Raw genomic sequence first — 21,640 nt, 5'->3', positions numbered from 1 at the left:
ACCTCGCACCACGAGGCGTTGTGTGCTTGTAGATCTGCTGTTTTCACTACTTTTGTGCGACGGCCTTGTATGATGAAGCAGGGCTTTACTTAGAGAAAATACCTACAAATTTGAAATTTAGAGATACGAGGTTTCTGCCCGACAGTGACGATATATTTCTGTGTGTTTTAAGGCGCTGAACTTTGGAACATTAACTATGTAAACATGACATTTCTTTTTGGCTTTTCGGCTTTGTAAACAACTATTGCACATGGCAGATATGACAAATAACTTAACATATTACTGACAATAACTGGTACCTCAATCAAAATAAATAATATATTATTGACAAATCAGTCCATATACTTTATTTTATACTTTTAAAAATCTTCTAAAATGGCACAAATATCCCATCTACAAGCTCAAGCTTTTATATGGGATATTTTAGCTATTTTTCAACAGATTAAGCTATTTCTAGCGTTTTATTTGCTTAAAGCAGTCATGTATATTCTCAGTGTATCCAGGGTGTGTACACACATAACACATAAGAATGACTAAGTCATATTATACCAGCTAGTGCTGCTGCTGGTACTCCTCATTGCAGTTCACTCCCAATCTCCCACCGTAATCTGAAGACTCCCCTCTTCAGACTCCACCTTAGTCCGTACTTGTCCTTAGCCTCGACTACCTTGCAGGTTTATGCAAAGGCTAAAATGTTTTTTGAAGCGGTGAAAGCCGCATCCAAGGAGTGGCTTTGTGTGTCCCATGTGTGTCCCCCACGTCCATATATGGTCATTTCAGTCCAGAATGAACAGGTTTTATCTGTCCGTAAATGTGTGTCCCATGTGTGTCCCCCACGTCCATATCTGGTCATTTCAGTCCAGAATGAACAGGTTTTATCTGTCCGTAAATGTGTGTCCCATGCGTGTCCCCCACGTCCATACATGGTCATTTCAGTCCAGAATGAACAGTTTTATCTGTCCCGTACGTCCAGAATATGTGTGTAGTGTCCGTCCCGGTCTGATGATTAAAAATGTCCAATACTTTGAGGATTGGTCAAGCTTCACATGACAATTCGGCCCTCCAGATAAAATCATTCATTCATTCAGAATTCAGAATTCTGAAGCTCTAGAACACATACCGCTTCACTTCGAACCAAATGTATATACAGAGTTCATAGCTCTAGAACACATAGAATAAAAGTTCACCGCTTCACTTCAAACCGAGGTTTGATTTTTACATTAAGGCTGGGCGATATTAGGAAAACCTTCAATATTCAATAACGTTGAATACCTCAATATCGATATTACTCACTATATTAAAAAAAAAACAATTGCATTATAACATTTTTAATGTTTTTAGGTCCACTGTCTGCCTAACCCAGATAATGAATAGCATATCCCATGCATGCAAACTGCACAGCACACATAGAAGGGTTAGGTACGTTTTATTGAAATAACCACACCTGGTTACAGATGGACTGCTTTTTTGCATGTGCTACGTGCATGCATAGTGTGTCCGTTAAATAATTTGACCCATAACACCAATACCTCATTTCAAGCCTTCTTCGGCGATATGTATACCTTGCATGTTGATACCTCGATATCGATAAATTTTCGATGTATTGCCCAGCCTTAATTTACATAGCATGTTATGTATACTGATGCCCCGTCATTTTATATATGACGCCCTGGTCAGGATTATATTAGATAAGAAAGATAAATTATTAAGAATGAAATTCGCTATGCCTCTGGAACAGCGTTCAAAGGAGCTGAATATGTTATTTAATACCACAGCTTTTATTAGGAGCCTAGTAGTTGTAAGTTATTTTTATTTTCGACTTAGACCAGCTCGCTCCGCCAAGCTCGCAAAGAAATGTTTGCAGAGCATAACTCTGCACATAGAATCCAGTGGCGTCAGTTCAGAAAAAGCTAAGGTATGGCAACATGACTGGTGTCTTGCACGTGCGCCTTCGCGCGCGTACAAGACACCAGTCATGTTGCCATACCTTATAGCAACAGGCATGATACATTTATTTTAAGAAGTGCAGCTAAACTTGGCATGTTAGTAAATGTGCCACAATTAACAATAATGCATTGCACCTGTGCAGCTGACCTGCAGAACCTGGGAATATGGGGAGAATATAATTATAATACCTTGTTAAAGTGACCATTTTGTTAAAATTTGCATTTTACTGTAATCTAACAACATAATAACCAGCACAGACAGACAAAGAGACATTCATGGATTTATATTTAAAAGTAACTTTTATCCCCCCCCCCCCCCCCCCCTGGACCCAGGATATGGCAGCTGCATACCCCTGCCATACCTAATTGACGCCCCTCCCTGATAGAATCGTATGCGTGGATGCTGCTGGCCGACTCTGCGTGAGCCAACAGGACACTCTGGAGAGGAAAAACCCTTTAGCTGCTCTGTACATCGGCCCACTCTGGTGGCACACGTGCGGCGCGACCCTGAGGTCGCGGTGCAGATAAGGTCATCACTTAACTCACCACACCTTCAGAGGCCAGTGATGTCATAGATTAAGTGGGAGCGCAGCCAGCGTGGTACTAATCTGGTTTACAGTTGCAGTGTGAGTGACATGACTGCAGCGACTTAGCGCGGATAAGCACCAGATAGTTTTTATGAATCCCTCCCCCCCACCTCTAATGTGAGGTCTGACTCACTAGGACGATGTCCATCGGATACCTTTTTTCGCTGTCAAAAAAGCGAAATAAAAACTAAGCTATGCTGACTAAAACTGAGACTAAATATATCATATAATATTGAATATTTCATGATGGTTTGTTATGTTTGTGATTTTTAGTTTCTATCAGCGCCTTATGTGTTTTTTTATGTGTGTAAAACGTGACCTTGACCTTGCTTAAAAGCTGCATGTTGGAAGTACACACACACACACACACACACACACACACACACACACACACACACACACACACACACACACACACACACACACACACACACACACACACACACACTGTGACTTGGACTCCACTGGTTGCTGCCAGGAGAGACGGAATAAGCCTGTCTAAGTTGGTCCTGGAATGGTGTAAGTGTGTATGTGCATGCCTGTGTGTGGACAGTGCAGACTCAGGGAATCACCCTGGCAGCCTGCTGTGTGTGTGTGTGTGTGTGTGTGTGTGTGTGTGTGTGTGTGTGTGTGTGTGTGTGTGTGTGTGTGTGTGTGTGTGTGTGTGTGTGTGTGTGTGTGTGTGTGTGTGTGTGTGTGTGTGTGTGTGTGTGTGTGTGTGTGTGTGTGTGTGTGTGTGTGCGTGCGTGTGTGTGTGTGTGTGTGTGTTATCAAAACATTTATTCTAATGAGGTTATTTCCAGGTCTGTCATCCAATCTGCATCCGGCAGAGTCAGAATCTCCCACCCACTAATTTATCGTTGAAATTGTCCACCGCTAATAACACTGGGATCAATAAACCCTTTTGCAAATCCCGCCCCATTCTGCCCTGTTACTATGATGGGACATTAACCCTGGGCAGATTGTTTTTATAGTGGACGTGGATGGGATTTTTTTTCCCCTTCATAGCCTCATTACAGCTATATAAAGTACCAAAGGAAAAACACCTAGGTGATATTAATAAAAAGGGAAGACAAAGGTACAGTAGTTACATTGCAAAACAGGGGATTTACCCGAAAATATATGTTTTAATTTGTTTAATCCCAGTGGGACATAATCCTTTTTGCAGATTCTTTTATAGTGGTAGTGGATGCGATTTTTTTTCCCTTCATAGCCTCATTACAGCTATATAAAGTACCACAAAAAACACATCTACGTGATATTAATAAAAAGGGAAGAAAAAGGTACAGTAATTACATAGCAAAACAGTAGTTTTCCCCCGAAAAATAAATGTTTTAATTAGTTTAATCCTCTGGATCAGAGATAGAAAGAGAAGCGCATTGCATCTTGGGTACTAGGAAGAGGACAGAGAGAATGTTTCTCCTCACATAATAGGCTGGCTTTTCGTAATTCTGCCCATTTAAATTATATGTACCCAATCGTGACTCTTAGACCATTGATAAGGTACATGTGAACTAGTTTGTTGAAGCTTATTCGTTATGATGAGCGAGATCGCTTGACGCTTGCCGTCGCTATCACCGTACCGGCCGATCTCCGTGTCGCGCAGTGCGGACAGTTTTTGAAAGCCTGAAGCAACATTCTCCACTGCACAAACTCCACCCCCGATAGCAAAAAGTGAATGATTTTTTCTGGTTGGCCAGTCAGGGAGTCTCAGGGACCAATCAGAAGGCTGACAAACGGTCTATTGCATATCCGGTACGGCACCACTTAAACCCTCTATACTTTATTCATTTGTATCATAAGTTGTTAAAATTATTATGAACATTTATAATTCATTCATAAAATGGGCTTATAATGCAGACCAAAACTCAATATACAGTCTCACCGTCTTGCTGTACACTGTCATAAATGTGTCAGTCCTATATATACAAGTGTTGCTTATATCGGTACTTCTTGAGTCTTGACTACCGATATTGTCTGGAAAGGCAAATATCAGCCTGATATAGCCTATGGTCTGGCTCAGTGGTCCTCAAAGTGGATTCCACAGGGACTCTCTAAGTTCCTTTAAGGGTCTACATTGACCCTTACAAGTCTGTAACTTTGACAGTGTACTCATGGAACCGAATGATTTGGTTCCATTTGTACACTGTCAGAGTTAAGGGGAGACCTTCAAATTTCAAAGGTTGAGAACCACTGGTCTGGTTGATATGTCTGAGGGGGGAGAGTTGGGTCTCTGTTTTCATTTTTTTATATAATGTTGTCTGTAGGCCAAGCTGTTTAGGACAGGGTTTGTCTACGCACCATAAATCGTGTGTCGGGTGCAAACCTCATATGTCGAAATCTTGTTACTTTTCAGGTTTCAAATTCAAAAGCATCAAAAGTAGCAGATCCACAAGCTCAAAACGCGTTCGCTTTGTGGCGCGTTTCGAGTTTGTGGATCTGCTATTTTTTACTTTTGTGTGACGCCGTAGTCTGATCAGGCGTTAATTTAGAAAAAAAAAAAAACACACAAAGTTGGAGCTATACGAGGTTTCTGCCCGACAACAACCATATTATGTGTCTCTGGTTTGGAAGTGTGTGTGTGTGTGTGTGTGTGTGTGTGTGTGTGTGTGTGTGTGTGTGTGTGTGTGTGTGTGTGTGTGTGTGTGTGTGCGTGTGCGTGTGCACGCGCGGACGCACAAGAGAGAGATTGAGGTTTTTATGTGCTGATGTCTTTCACCTCATCGTAACTTTTTATCTTGGAGATCATCAGAGCCAACGTTCCTCCACCGTCACACCCTTCAGTGGATGGATGTATTATTAGCAGTGGAAGTTACTGTCGTAGGAGCTGCAAACAAACTGTTGCAGGCCACCATGAGGCCGATTCTTGCAAAAAACATTTTTTGTACACTGCTCCTACAGATTTCGCCCAAAAATCACGTAAAGCGGTACACAGTATCATATGTCTAGAGTCATGTCATCAACAGAGATCTGTCCCATTTAGCGCCACCATCAAGCCGAACCAATTATTTACAGGCCTATTTGTGTATATGTCACTTTTTTTTTTAGTTTCAGCGAAATTGAGAACAGGAGCGCTCGTCGTGCGGCCCGGAGCGGAACAAGCGGTCGCTTTGAACCACGACAACGACAACGTAGCGTCGGCAGGAATGATAGCGCCTCACCCCACGGAGGTTAGGGTTAGGAATAGTTTTACAGAGGTTAAGGTTAGGGTTAGGGTTAGAGTTAGGCATAGTAAGCTAATGGCTAAACACAGCCTAGCTAAGCTAGTAGATAAACAACGAAAGGGTGGTCGCAAACGAGTGACGTCAGTGCCTACACAAGTGAATGGCTGTTGTCGCCATCTCATGGTGAATACACAGAACTACACAGGTGTGCTGATAAGAGACTATCAAAGTGAATTGATCCAGGTGGTGGTAGGGGTGTGTGGTGAACGACAAAACGAGCGCTCTTAGATAGATACCTTTATTATCCCAAGGGGGAAATTTAGTACCCCGATCTCACTGAGTTACCCAAACTGACTGCAACATATACAATACATGTGACCTGACGGTCGCTTATCTCCCGTTTAGGGAGTCTCACTGGTAGTGTTGGTATTAGTAATCGTTACTTTTGTAGTAGTTAGCAGCAAGAGTAGTAGGAAGAGTGGTGGTGGTAGTAGTTTATTCCAGTTGTTCTACAACACTCTCAGGGGAGTCAGGGGACCCCAGGGCTCCTTCAGGGGGTTCCAGGGGGTCCCTAGCAAAATTAGTTAACCCATTTAGGACTGTGGCCGATTAAAAAAAATGCCTTCTAAATCCCTTCTATAAAAACGACCCCATATATTCATCGGCTATTTGAAAATAGGAGATCTATATGCTCACAATGCGGCGCAAATGCGATGCGTTGTGAGCATGTAGATCTGCTATTTTCAAAAAGATATCTCTGATAATACATGAACATGTTTGAGAACCCCACAGGTTTAGTCTGCTAGTTGCTGATATTACAGCACTACCAACAATCGGTCTCATAGAGGTGAGATAAAGTAGAAATGACAGAAACACGTTGTGCTTTGTCTATCAGGTTTGTTTGATGTACCAGGCTCCTGAAAATGGCTTGATTTCAGTCCTCTGTGCACACTCCTTTCATGTATGTGTGGGCAGCAGTGGCTCAGGAGGTAGAGCGGCTGCTTGGTTCGATCCCAGGCTCCCCCAGAGTTATTGTCAATGTGTCCTTGAGCAAAACACTGAACCACTAATTGCTCCCGATGAGCAGGTTGGTGCCTTGCATGGTTTCCTCTGCCATTGGTGTGTGAACGTGCCTGTGACGAATGGGTGAATGTAATGCAGCAGTTTCCAAACCTTTTTAGAGACAAAAGAGACTTTAGACGTTTGCCTGGGACCCAGATTAGTGAAAACAGCAGATCTACAAGCGCACAACGTGTCGCTACACGCCGTGTTGTGTTTAGGACCCAGTGTTTGGGAACCAGTGATAAATGCACCATTTAACATGTAGATCAGAGGAACGGAACACCTGAAAGAACCCCAAATAATTCCATGAATTGGTTGGTCCAGGCTGAAAGTCCAATGCAGCACCGATTCTGAAACTGTTTTCTATTCGAGGACCCCACAGTTTATTGTTTAGTATGAGAAACGGCACATCATGTCTCCGTTCGTGTACGCTTTTTTATAGTCTATGTACCAGGGGTCTCCATACTGTATATGGGTAACTGGTCCGATATACATCACTGGCCAAATGGCCAAGACATGGCGCGACCTCGCCCTTTAGGGCGTCCGTCTTACTGGTTATGCATTAGGCTAAGGACCCCCATAACACTTGGACCAAATGGATTGTGAATTATCTTCAACTGTCGTGCAGTAACTTTTACCTTTACATATCAATTGTTTCGGTTCTCTTTTGAGGTTTAGGTTACTTATTTGTCTTTGAGCCACTGGTTCCGCCACTGGATTCTTTCCAAATCCCAAACAGTTTCTAGCGGTTATGTATTTAAAGCACAGTCATGTATATCCTCAGTCCAGAGTCCAGGGGCCATTATGTATCCAGGGTGTGTACACACATAAACATGCTGCCGGGCAAAACTCTACACGTAGAATGGCATGAAAGAAAACTCAACTAGGGCTTGAATTATTGAATGCTTTAACCAGAGAAAAATAGCAGATATACAAGCTCATAGCGCGGCACCGAGTGCCGCGCTGTGAGCTTGTAGATCTGCTATTTTTGAAAAAGTCGTAAAAATGTGTGCAAATCTTTGAATATATGTATTTTCAAAGCGAACATTTGTAACTAAAATTTTGCTTCTGGGGGTCCCTGGAACTAAATATTTTGAGATGGGGGTCCGTGGCCAAATCCATATCCTTTTGGGGGTCCTTCACATGAAAAGGTTTGAGAACCACTGACATAGTAGTCTCTCAAGAACAGACTAACTAGTTAAGTGAAAAGGACCTTTTCTTTGACGATGGCTGGCCAGATTGCTGACATAGAAACAAAGGTTTTTCAAAAAGTCTTAGAAGGATTCAAAAGACACTTATAGAATCGGGTCAAAATTCTAATTTTCACGATTTTTCAAAAATAGCAGATCTACAAGCTCGCAGCGCGGCACTCGGTGCAGCGCTGTGAGCTTGTATATCTGCTATTTTTTTATAGTTAAAACATAAAATGATGATACGCAATAATGTGCACCTGTTCTAAATGGGTTAACTATAGAATGGAAAAGAAATTGTTCTATAGGTTACATTTTCGATTAATGGAAGAATCAAGCAGCAGACACTTATTGAACAGGTGTGTTTGTGTTCCAGGACTCTACAAGACTTGTGGTGTTCAAATATTGGAAAGATTTTTCCAAAATAGCCGATCTACAAGCTCTCAATGTGTCGCATCGGGATGCGTTGTGAGCTTGTAGTTTGGCTATTTTCAAATAGCCAAGCAATGTATTTTCATAGGTTAAAGTGAGTAAACTGACGTTGATGTTATTTTAACTAATTTAGCTGGAGATTCCCTGGAACCCTTTCAAGGACCCTGGCCTCCTTTGGCTATTAAAAAATCACAGATCTACAAGCCCACAGAGCTCTATGAGCTTGTATAAATGGTCACAAATATGGCTAAAGTTATTAAAATATTGTGACACTATATTAACCAATGGTCCACTTTGAGAACCACTGCATTAGGCTGTGCGTCTACCGAAGGCCCAGGGTGGAAAATATGTCAGGCAGAAACCACTTATCTCCCTATTCTAGCTTTTTGGGTTTTTTCATAATATGTAATGTATTTCATAATACAATATAATTGAGTCACACAAATGTATCAACAATTGCAGATCCCCAAGCTCAAATGCTGCATGTTTCAAGCTTGTGGATCTGCTACTTTTGCTATTTTTGAATTTAGATCCTTAAAAAAAAAAAAAGTAAACAGTTATGGTTTCCACCCGTCAGAGATGATATTTCAGCTCTGGGCGACCAGGGTCAGAATGACAGACACGAACACGAGGCACCAGAATAGTAGCTCAGCGCAGCGCCTGCTCACGTTTGCTGGTAATTACTTCATAGCGTAAATAAATACTCTGCCCCTTCCATTGACAAACTATTCCAAAACATACCCTGTGCGCTCTGGAATAGAAGAGAACTAAACCATGGCGAACGCACACAGGCCCATAGACCAGGAGTATAAGTGCCAAGTTGTTGTATGGACCATAATAGTCATGTGACCTTGGCGCCACGCGTCTCTGTCACCCGCTGAAGCCTCTAACAGCTGTGAGTGACCTTTTACACACACACACGCACGCACGCACGCACGCACGCACACACACACACACACACACACACACACACACACACACACACACACACACACACACACACACACACACACACACACACCCCTCATCCGGGCTGAGGCATAACTATGTATTGTTTACACTTTTCCCAGGGTTATGCAATGTTGTGTGTGTGTGTACAGTGATTCTGTAGTTCAGTTTTGTTTTATGCTACGTGGTTCATTTGAACCGTTTTATATACAGGGTTCCCACAAATCTTTAACAAAGAATTTCCAAAACTTCTCCAAAACTTTTCCAGAATATTTAACCCAATTTCCAGGACTATGTAACAATAATTCAGCTCAATAACAGGTCGCTTACTCCTATGCGCAATGCCCAAAGACAGGTAGTGTATGTATTTTTACAATTTCTGCCTCTAATATTTGACAATTTGGCCAATGTTTAATTTGTCATTTCAGAGGTATTAACACAATCAATAACCAAAGACAATGCATAGCTATTTTTTCCAGGACCTTCCAGGACCCTTGATAAATTCCAAAACTTTTCCAGTACTGGAAAAATATTTTTCTAATTTCAAAATATTTCCAGGAATTTCATGACTGTGGGAACCCTGTGTATATGTTGTCGCTGTTGTCATTCATTGCCTCTGCCGTGACTCACTTAAAAGGACCACTTCATGATTGGACTGAACAAATGCTCTTTATAATATGGTACCATTTTTGTCTGCTGTGGACTGTTCAGAAACCTGCCTACCAGTGTCATCATTGATAGAAACTGCAGTCTTTCCAATCCTGGAAAGTTAGCATGCAACAATGGAAGCCATTGTTCCTCGCATTGATAAAAATCTAAATATGAAATGGGTTTCCTCCTATGAATGATGTTTGTAAAATGTTTAATCCTTATCTGTGTCGATCAGATTTAGATTTTTTCCCTACTTGATCATGCAAAAGCATCAAAAGTAGCAGAGCTGCAAGCTCGAAGCGTTTTGAATGCTGAAAAGGAACAGTTTTGGAAATATTGTTATACATAATTATGAGGTTTCCACTTCACCCGACAGAGACGTTATATTTCTTGTTGACATAATGTTTGCCGAGTTAATTGTGTGATCACAGATCGCATATCAAAGTGGCCCCAATGCTGTTCTTTGGTTGTCAATCTGGAACTTAACTGTTTGAGATGTTTGGGGTCTCGGCTGGCCCACAGCCTGGAGGGGACGATTGCTCTGCCGTGATTAAATCGCGAAAAATGCCAGCTGACCCATTTACAAAAAGAGAAACATTTGAGAATTTAGGTCCTTGGCCTGCTGTCAGTGAGCGTGCAGTGCACAAGAAAAGTGACTGTATACGGACAGAAACAAACCCACGCACGAGCGCACGCACACACACAACCAGAGAGAGAATGCATCTCTGGTCAGAGATAAAAATCTGAATCGTAGCTGAGCTGAGCAGTGCACTAATGGTTATTAGAAAAGGATAATTAGGGTCTATAACGTAATTGCTTACTGCTGTCATGCACCTAAAATAGTGGCTCACCAACGTGGCTCACCAACGTGTCAATGCGTGACGCGTTGTGAGCTTGTGGATCTGCTATTTTAGACACGTGAAAACGTCATGCGACGAAAAGTACAACAAACTATAATTTGTAAAGTCGGTTGAAAACTTTTCAGGATTTAAATAAATAAAATGGCAAAAATAGCCGATCTGCAAGCTTACAACACATCACAATTGACAATGTGTTGTGAGCTGTTATTGTACGGTGAAGCATGCTCAGTTTCTGATTAAAAAAGGAAACTCTTTTGATTGTGAGTCAAAATCCCGTCGTTCATATACATCAGATATTGTAAATGGACTGCTTTTATATAGCACCGTTCTCCAATGCTTTTTACAATGTTCTTCACATTCACCCATTCAGGCACACTTTCACATACCTTCGGTGGAGGAAACCATTTAAGGCAGTGCTTCTCAACCTGTGTGTTCGGGACCCCCAGGAGGGTCCCCAAATGGTTTTGGGGGGTCCCCAGATGATTAACTTAACGTGCAACATTGTTTTCTCATTCAGCAGTAAACAAACCAACATAAATGTTTAAGTGTATAGAGGGTATCTGCACATTTCTGACAATTGAAGGACTTTTTAATACATCTAAAATTGTCAAATATTAGCCCACAACGCCATACAAAATGTAATGGGTCCTCAACTCTTAGGGTGCTCGTAGGGTGGGGGGGGGTCATCAAATATGATGCTTTTGGGGGTCGCGACCTGAAAAGGTTGAGAACCACTGATTTAAGGCACCAACCTGCTCATCGGGAGCAATTAGTGGTTCAGTGTCTTGCTCAAGGACACTTTGGCACCAACTCTGGGGGAGCCGGGGTTCGAACCGGGAACCTTCCGTTTCCCATGAGCCATTGTCTCCCCCACATATAGTGTATACTAGTGTGGGGGCCAAAATACCCTTTCTCTATATATTTCTCCCATGAAATGCAGAAGTGTACCACCAATAACATGTCCGATGATGCTGGTGCGCTTGACTTGCGTATCAACAACAAATGTATCGTCGATTTAACGATTCATCTTCTCTTATTGGCCAACAGATATCCAGGAATTCTACGAAGTGACCTTATTGGACAGTCATAAATGGGTGGAGTCTTCGGTAAAGGGGGCGGACCCCATGCCGCCAGTCAACCTGTGGGACTTCTCCAGCCTGCAGAGCACAACGGTGACGTCGGACACACTGCCCAGCCTTAGCACCAGCATAGAGGTAGGACTCTAGTCTTAGAGACGCAGTTTAATTTAGGCCTAGAATTATTTCACACTTTAACTATTGAAAAATAGCAGATATACAAGCTCACCGCGTGGCACCGCGCGGCACCGAGTGCCACGCTGCGAGCTTGTAGATCTGCTATTTTTGAAAAATCGTGATTTTTTTTTCAAGTCTTTGAATATATATTTTTAAAAGGGAACATTTGTAACTCAAATATTTGCTTCTGGGGTGGTCCCTGGGACAACATTTTGAGATGGGGTTCCTTGGCCAAATACATGTGATTTTGTGGGTCCTTGACATGAAAAAGTTTGAGAATCACTGATTTATGAGGAAGGATTTGGAAGAAGGATTTGGAAGACGTTCATAGAATCGGGTCAAAAATATTCAAAGACTTGCACAAATGTTCACGATTTCAAAGAAATAGCAGATGTACTCGGTGCCACGCTGTGAGCTTGTAGATCTGCTATTTTTTGATAGTCAAAGCATAAAATAATGGTTAAAGTGGTTCTAATCTAAAATTACTCAGATTTGCGTTTAGGCCTAAATGGATTGAATATAGAATTTCGGGGCGTGTTCCCTCCTCCGCGTCGCCAGTGCCCATACCTTATGTATGGGGTTGGTACCCTAGTTGGGGTAGGCGAAAAGGGGCCTTTCTGTGTGGAGTTTGCATGTTCTCCCTGCGTCCCCTAGGGTAGGTACCCTCACAAAAAAAACATGCAGTAATCCTGGTCTCTATACTGCCTCCCCCTGGTCAGCCGGGGCGCCTGATGGAGGGGAAAGGAACTGGTGGGAATAACGTGTAATAAATAACCCCCCCTCCCCGTCAGGGGAAAAGAAGCGGTTTGGACTTCTCGTGCATTGAAGGAAGCATGAGAGCAGTTTGTTGCTCTCCCCAGGTTGGCAGAGGGAGAGTAGCGCCCAGGATTACACTTACTGTAGCAGTTGGAACTGGGAGAAAAAATGGCTTACAAAAATCACAGGACAAAAGTTTATAAATAAAATAAAAAATATTACCATTTATTTAAGAGGAGATCACTTGATCTTAGAAAAAAAGAATGTTGATGTCATGAAGACATCTTGGCCAAGTCATCTCGAAAGAGTGATAGATATTTGGTCTCTCGCGGGGGGAACACGCGGGTTTGAATCCGGGCTAGGACTTAAAAGTTCTGCACTCAATCATCATGCGCTCTCCTCCTCCCCACAATACTTTTGATGAGCCGTGGAATGTAATTCCCAAACTTCAAAAGTATTTTTTTCTGTGAAACGTTGAATCATTCCCCCAACAGCTGCGTTTGGTTTATTTTGGATCTTGATGTCTTTGTTATTTTTGGGAGGCTGACGGACGTCGTGTGTTGACGGTTCTATCATTGCATTTCCACGCTGCATTCCCTCATCGGCCGTTTAACATGCGAAGGCATTCAGCCCAAGTTGTTCTGGTGACACCAACGCAAAACAGCTGTGGGGATTCGATGCCTTGCTCGTGGACAAGCACACATCACACATGAGCACTGGACATTTCCATCCTGAGTGTGGGTGTGTGGGTGGTTAGAATTCAGTGTCTTTTTTTCCCCCCATGTGGAATGTGATCAAAATAGTCCTTGTTGACAGGAACATTAAACAAATTGTCCTTTAAATCAGTAGTTCTCAAAAGTTTTCATGTCAAGGATCCCCTGATATGTTAAGTATTTGGCTGTGGACATCTGAAAATATTTAGTTTTTTGTCAATTGTCAATACTTTCTAAACATGACCTATCACTCGGTACTTGGTCTGCTATTTTTTACCTCCACACCCAACCTATTTGCTGAAAATAGCCGATCTACAAGCTCTCAACGCCTCGTGCTGCGAGGCGTTGAGAGCTTGTAGATCGGCTATTTTAGGCCAAAGTTCTCCTCAGAATAGGGATGGGAGGGTTCAAGTTGTTAATTTAAAAGAATCTTCCTATCACAAAGATTTGGCGGCCCCCCTGTAGTAACTCTGAGGACCCCCTAGGGGTCCCGGACCCCCTGTTGAAGACTGCTTTAAAGATTTTTTTAAAACGTACCCTATATACTGTATGTTCTCAGATGAAGGTGTAGTTTTGTGGAGCAAGCGTTGCATTAAAGCTGCTGCAGGGTGTGTCAGAGTGTGAACGGACACGCTGAGACTTTTATCGATTCAACTTTACAGAGTAGCAGAGAATGTACTGCAGTGCTTCAGCTCCCGGCAGGTGATTAGCTTAGCAGCTCTGCGTGCGCGCATGCTTGTTCGTGCGTGTGTGAGTGTGAGAGTGATTTCCGAGAGAGAAGTGTGCTTGTGCTGTGCTTAGGCATAAGGTGAATGCTCATGGCGATGTGTGAAAATGAACGTGTTGTCATCACGTCACCGAATCAATCACTCATGGCTGTTGTCATCCGATCGAATCACTCACCTGGGCTGTTCCTCTGTTGACGTCCGATACCGGTAACGCCGTTTTGGTCCTCACTATAAAGTTGCGTGAGTACAGTAAAGAGGAACACACACTGGACGCAGAAGCGGCGCGTCAAAAAATACGGCCCCGTTATTTCAGGAGACGATCACTTGGGTTAAGATATACTTTATTGACCAGAATGAAGCAGAAAGCAAGCATCACACAACATGGCATATTGAGCACCCTACTATAGAGACAGCATAGAATCTAAGCCTATATCTAAGCGCATAGTATTGGCAGCCTACCTTAGCTCTACTATAAGACAGCATAGAATCTATAGCCTAAGTTAGCATGGTTTGGCATGGGGTTCTGCCTCGGGCCATGGCTCGCTGAACCCACGATCCTCATGTTACCATGAGCATCGAGGGCATAATCTAATAGACCGTTTGTCAGCCTTCTGATTGGTCCCTGAGACTCCCTGACTGGCCAACCAGAAAAAAACATTCACTTTTTGCTATCGGGGGTGGAGTTTGTGCAGTGGAGAATGTTGAATGCGTCTTTCAAGAACTGTCCGCAGTGCGCGACACGGAGATCGGCCGGTACGGTGATAGCGACGGCAAGCGTCAAGCGATCTCGCTCATCATAACGAATAAGCTTCAACAAACTAGTTCACATGTACCTTATCAATGGTCTAAGAGTCACGATTGGGTACATATAATTTAAATGGGCAGAATTACGAAAAGCCAGCCTATTATGTGAGGAGAAACATTCTCTCTGTCCTCTTCCTAGTACCCAAGATGCAATGCGCTTCTCTTTCTATCTCTGATCCAGAGGATTAAACTAATTAAAACATTTATTTTTCGGGGGAAAACTACTGTTTTGCTATGTAATTACTGTACCTTTGTCTTCCCTTTTTATTAATATCACGTAGATGTGTTTTTTGTGGTACTTTATATAGCTGTAATGAGGCTATGAAGGGAAAAAAATTCCCATCCACTACCACTATAAAAGAATCTGCAAAGAGGATTCTGTCCCACTGGGATTAAACAAATTAAAACATATATTTTCGGGTAAACCCCCTGTTTTGCAATGTAACTACTGTACCTTTGTCTTCCCTTTTTATTAATATCACCTAGGTGTTTTTCCTTTGGTACTTTATATAGCTGTAATGAGGCTATGAAGGGGAAAAAAATCCCATCCACTTCCACTGTAAAAACAATCTGCCCAGGGTTAATGTCCCATCATAGTAACAGGGCAGAATGGGGCGGGATTTACAAAAGGGTTTATTACAGCGAGCCCTGGCCCGATACCCCCCGAGGGGGATCTAAGGCAGAACCTGAAGGTGGCGCTGGGGTGGTGGCGGGGCAGTGCTATGCAACAAGACTGAGTCCCACCATCTGACTTCCCTAAGAACTATGGGTAAGGGGGGGGGCAGGACCTAGTGACCCACCCCCCTCTGCGCGCGCGCTCCCTTGGGACCGCCCCCTGAACTCGCTTTGATCCTTACGAATCGTCGCACTATTTCAGGAGACGATCACTTGGGTTAAGATATACTTTATTGACCAGAATGAAGCAGAAAGCAAGCATCACACAACATGGCATATTGAGCACCCTACTATAGAGACAGCATAGAATCTAAGCCTATATCTAAGCGCATAGTATTGGCAGCCTACCTTAGCTCTACTATAAGACAGCATAGAATCTATAGCCTAAGTTAGCATGGTTTGGCATGGGGTTCTGCCTCGGGCCATGGCTCGCTGAACCCACGATCCTCATGTTACCATGAGCATCGAGGGCATAATCTAATTACAGCGAGCCCTGGCCCGATACCCCCCAAAACTACAAACCCCCAAAGCACGCCAAAATCTCAGAATCCCATGCCAGTGCTAGCCAACTGCGAGGAAGGCAGCTCTGCTGTGACTCTAGCGATTAAGTTATCATTACTGCGGGGCAAACTATGAACTGCCTTTCCTGCTAACGCAAAATAATAATTATGCCTATTAGCATCTGGCAGAGCGAATATTACTAAGGCAAAATACTAAGCAATGATATTGGCAGCTTGCCAAAACGCTATAAGTACTGCTAAAGCAATTTAATAATTAAGAATGTTAGCAGCTGCAGACCGAACCAACGGTGAGGAAGGTGGTATTGCTGACTATAACGATATACTGCAATCTGACTGAAGCCATACTAAAACACCCTAGAGAAAAGCGGGAGCAGCAACATGGACGTATATATATAGACAGCAGAACCAGAAGCAGCAATGAAACCTTTAATTCATATAACTACAGCGCCATACAGCTTCACATCCTACCTAACTAACACCCCAGCAACCACCTAGCTTTTGCAAGATTGAAATATTAAGCGTAATATTTATCGTGGCCCGCAACCTATCAGGGGCGCGAGCCCCGAGTAACGCAACAGAAGCAGCAAATAAAACCCTATGGAACAACCGTGCTAATAGTGCCTGCAGCACTATTAACATCAGCAGCAGAAGCGTTAACTGAAACGCGTCCAACTCCAGCTTGGAACCATTACGCTTCGGTCAGTCCTGTGTTGTGTGTGCTTGATAGCTTGGCGTGCAGGATCTTGAGTTAGCTGAGGGCACCAGAAGTGCTGGTGGTGTGGCTGCTCCGATCCGGAGAGAATGCAGAGTGAAGAGGGGCGGGCCGCAAATCTGGCAGCTCTCTCCGGGGGTCGTGTGACGAGGACGTCGGGCAGACGGCCCGGTGTTCAGCATGGACATGAAAGGACAGAAGGGAGAGTTAGTTCTGCGACTGACACTGGTGTACCTTCCCTGCTTAAACTGCGAGCTGCAATCTTCAGAGGCCATGTGCTAGTCGCATCTTAAGCCTGGCCTTGGTGACCGCATGTGCTTGCCGCAGAAATTACAATCTTAGCTTTAGCTGACCATAACAATGAAACCACGCCTAAGGACGCTGACTTTTAGGATCACAGAGAAATTTTCGCAGCCCACGGAGCGCTCTGCTGCAGAGTCTGCTGCTGCACATATGAGAATCTCCACGAGATACCCGTCTTGACCTTTAAAGGCAAGCTATGCAAGCCTAGAGAGCGGCTAAAGCCCAACATTCAGTACAAGTAAGACGCTGCCATGTAACTATGGTTGCCTATTATTAGCAAGCTTAGAGAGCGGCTGAACGCTCACAGAATCGAACAAGCGAATGCGTTGCTATTTACCTGCTAGAGTGTGGCTCCTCAGGGCATCTGGCTGAGCCCGAGGGAGCCCGGAGCGCCGCCGCTGAAGCTGCTCCGCGCCCGGGGCACCGCTGCCGAAACTGCTCCGCTCCGCAGGGAATGCGGCGTGTAGAGAAATGGCGCGACGCCTTCACTCTGGCCCTGCTCCCTCAGTCTCGCGGCGAACCAGCATGCGTCATGGAACAGAGGGTCGTTGGGGCAGACATCGGGCGGACAGCCAGGTGTTTCAGCATGGACATACAGGACGGAAAAGTGAGTTAGTTCTGCTGCAGAGTTTGCTGATGCACACATAAGAAACTCTACAACCCATCTCTTGACTTTTAAAGTCAAACCATACCAAAACGTGGCCCAACCGATATGCGTAAATTCCCCAGCTTAGAGCGACTGCACCCTGACAGAACTTAACAAGCAAATGCGCTGCTATTTACCTGCTAGAGTCTGGCTCCGCCGTGCTTCCAGGGCAGCCGTCGCTGGCGAGAAAACTGGCTCCCGCCGTTGGCGCTAGAACTGGCGTTCCTTTGCGGCGTGACGGCGGTGTCGGTGTGCCGCTCCCCCCGGAAGATGAGCCTGTGCCCTACGTGCCTCCGTCGTGGGCTCGCGGGCCGCCGGGAAGTCAGGAGGCTGGCGGGCCGGCTGTCCCAAGGCAGCAGCGGAAGCAGCTGTGGCCGTCGCAGCGATACCCTCCGTGGTGCCGACCGACTCCCGACTGGACTCCCAGCCGCACACAGCATTAGACGAAGCTAGAAACATAACCTTCATGACATGATTAGTGGAACCTGCAGCTAAAGCTGCCATGATAACCTGCTGTCCTAGCCGTGGGCCTGCAGCCGCGCCGGCCTGAAGCTGGAATAATAGACAGGATGAATAGCAACCAGCAAGTATTAGCTTTAGCATGAACTGAAGGAAAACAGTACTGAAGCCAAGTGCAGCGGCTACGGAAACACCACTAGAACATACGGTGTGCTATGTGACCCAGTACTATAACCTTAGTTTGCAACAAATATTTGAGTTAAACCCCTTTAACTTCTGAAACACTGGTAGCAGCTTAACATGCAGTAGAAACACCCCGCAGCTGCCGTGCGACGCTGCAAAGACGACCTGCTGTAGCTGTCGCTATGCGTCGGCTTTAGCCCGAAGCTGAAAGATAGACCTGATGTTAGGGTTAGGAACCTGAAAAATAAACATAATGTTAGGTTAGGAACCTGAAGTTAAAACGTAGACCTGGTGTTAGCCGCGCCCTTATAGCCGCCGCAGCGAGACGCTGTTAAGAAAGTGATTTAGCTGGACCTGTGCCGCTTTAGCCTGGAGCTGCCATACTGGAGCAGTAATGACAGCATGTTAGCAGAAAACACTCAACACCCTGGTAACAGCTTGACATGCAGTAGAACAATAACTTGCTGGTTTTTATAGCATTTAGTATAGCAGTACCGCTGACAACTTAGAACTTATCAACTAAAAGCCTACGATGCGAGGAAAAGCTACAGCTGATGGATGCTGAAACTGAAAGAGAATGTTTAGCTGGATGGGAGGGAGGGAGGGTGGTCTATCGAGCATTTAGAGTAGACTACGATTCCCTGCATGCACTAGCGAGTTCAACTGGTGACGTCAGGACAGACAGGCACGACTGTGTTAGCGGAAGCAAAACAAGTTTGCACGTAAACTGTATAGCCTGCGGGTTTTCCTCCTCCCAGGAGCTCACACGGAAAACATCCTTAATAGGCTTCTCAAAGAGAGGCGATTACTGTTTTTAAAAGTTCCTCCCGCGAGGGCTTCTACGCCACGGTAAATGGCAGCAGCCCTACTATGGTCCAAGAAGCGACAGGAACCATTTAGTAGCTGCTAAGGTATAGCAACTAGCACCTCATAAGCAGCAGCTGTTAAGACGGCCAGACAGTGCAAGAAGAGGAAAACATACACATAACCCGAGGCGAGGCAGAAGCAATATAGGCCCCATACTAACTAGATTAAGCACGCTGCGGGCGAAGCTTGCTACTAGCACGACGCCGAGGCTTGGCATGATAGAGAACTACATTTCCCACACGCAGCGCTTAGTATTTGCTGCCGAACGTCATGCCGTAAATCACCGCTTGACGTGACTCGGCTAGCTCAGGAGCTAGGTGAACTCTGCCGTTTACAGACACCTGCAACCTACAAACTGAATCCTCCTAGCGTGATTCATTACCTGCTACGGGGCTGTGTTTTCACGCGGGCCGCCGCTCTATGCCTGACATGGCTAGCACATTGATTTACCAGCTAACAGCATCCTTACCGAAATAGCCGGCTAGCAATAGCCACCAGCTAGCTCCTAGCTGACTATACATTAAACCTGTTGTTCCGCGCTAGCCGATACGGCCCGCGCCGTTGCAAAGTACTGACATGGTTATCGACAAACCCAACGACTGAGATTACTTTAACTCATGGTAGCCCAGTAAAGGCCCACCAGGGCACGAAATAAGTTAGCATTTAGCCCGTAGCCACAGCCAACTTCTATGATACGGAGTTTACCTTTAGCAACTTTAGCAAGCCTGTAACACCTTTGAAATAGCTTTAGCAACAAACTGAAAGTACAGAAATCAGCTAGGCACCAGCAACGATAGCAAGAAATCTGAACCTTGAAACAGCAGTTTAGAATTCAGCGATTACCAGAATAACAATCTCAAACTTCCCATACAACCTGGCCAAGAACACAGCTTCTTAGTTTGCCAGCTAAGTTTACAGTTTACAGTTTAGGCATTTAGCAGACGCTTTTAATCCAAAGCGACTTACAATAAGCAGATACAACATTGCAATAATAAACAAGATAATAGGTCAGTACATTAACAGCAATATAACAATGTAAATGGATATCTATCTAGAGAAAAACACAATATAATCAAGTTCTAGAGAAACCTAACAAACAAATGTTAACTAGCTTCATGTATGGTCATTGAACATACATGAATTGAGCGATAGAAAAATAGCAGAAACAGACAGAAATACTCAGCCAAGTTAGGCACCCTCTCCAAGCGGTGGGCAGCAGCACAGCTACCTGCAAGCAACAAGTGTGGCACTTGTGTGTGTACTGCAGCATGGTAGCAAGCAGCAGTGCTATGCAACAAGACTGAGTCCCACCATCTGACTTCCCTAAGAACTATGGGTAAGGGGGGGGGCAGGACCTAGTGACCCACCCCCCTCTGCGCGCGCGCTCCCTTGGGACCGCCCCCTGAACTCGCTTTGATCCTTACGAATCGTCGCACTATTTTCAATGGAATAACCCACACCGGCGGCGTCAGACGCTCGCAGCCGCGGGTCTGCCGCCTCGTCTGCCGCGCCGATACACCGCTGTTCTATTTTTCCAGCGTTGCAGCGCGGTGAACATGTTCTCCCATGGTTCTCCTCACCGGGGGAAATGGATGGTGCTGTGTGGCAGCACGCCACATCCAGTTGGGGTTACTGCGCGGCACTTCACGTGCGTCGATAGCGCGACGCGACGCTGCGCAGCCGCCCGCGTCCAGTGTGTGCTCCCCTTCAGTCACATTGGTTTGGCTCAAAGTGAATTCATGCTCTCTGCATTGTGCATGTCCGTCAGCTGCTTCAGAGGTCATGATTGGTTGCCACAACTTGCCAGTTGGGTTGTCAGTACGCCGACATTTTGTCACAAGCCAGAGTAGGGCTGGGCAATATATCGATATCGTGATATGAGACTGGATATCGTAATATCATCATATATTGCATGATGGTTGTCTTTTCCTGGGTCTTGTCATTTTGGTCTGGCCCTTATTTCATACTTCATACTAGAAATTTAAGATTGTATTGTCACAGTATCACGGTATTTGTTGAAAATGATCGTGATATAAAATGTAGCCCATATCACTAGGGATGGGACGATATGAAAATGTCATATCACGATTATCGTGAAAAAACCCTTATCCTGGGGTGAACATTTGCTGAAAAATAGCAGATCTACAAGCTCGCAACGCGTCGCGTTGCCGCGCGTTGTG

General features: G+C 44.6%; 1 protein-coding gene across 3 annotated transcripts in view; it reads left to right on the top strand.

Annotated features, from left to right (window-relative positions):
• The window catches only part of dlg1b (discs large MAGUK scaffold protein 1b), a 191,424-nt gene that overhangs the window by 23,336 nt on the left and 146,448 nt on the right, over positions 1 to 21,640 (top strand). For all 3 annotated transcript variants that reach the window (XM_080726140.1, XM_080726141.1, XM_080726139.1), the window contains exon 3: positions 11,888 to 12,054. In XM_080726140.1, coding sequence (XP_080582266.1) covers positions 11,888 to 12,054 — 167 coding nt within the window. The remainder of the gene's footprint in view (positions 1 to 11,887; positions 12,055 to 21,640) is intronic.

Source organism: Nannobrachium achirus (assembly GCF_963921795.1).
Source record: "Nannobrachium achirus genome assembly, chromosome: 5".
NCBI lineage: Eukaryota > Metazoa > Chordata > Actinopteri > Myctophiformes > Myctophidae > Nannobrachium > Nannobrachium achirus.
The sequence above is the reverse complement of the archived record's forward strand: the minus strand, read 5'-3'. Positions and strand labels throughout refer to the sequence as shown.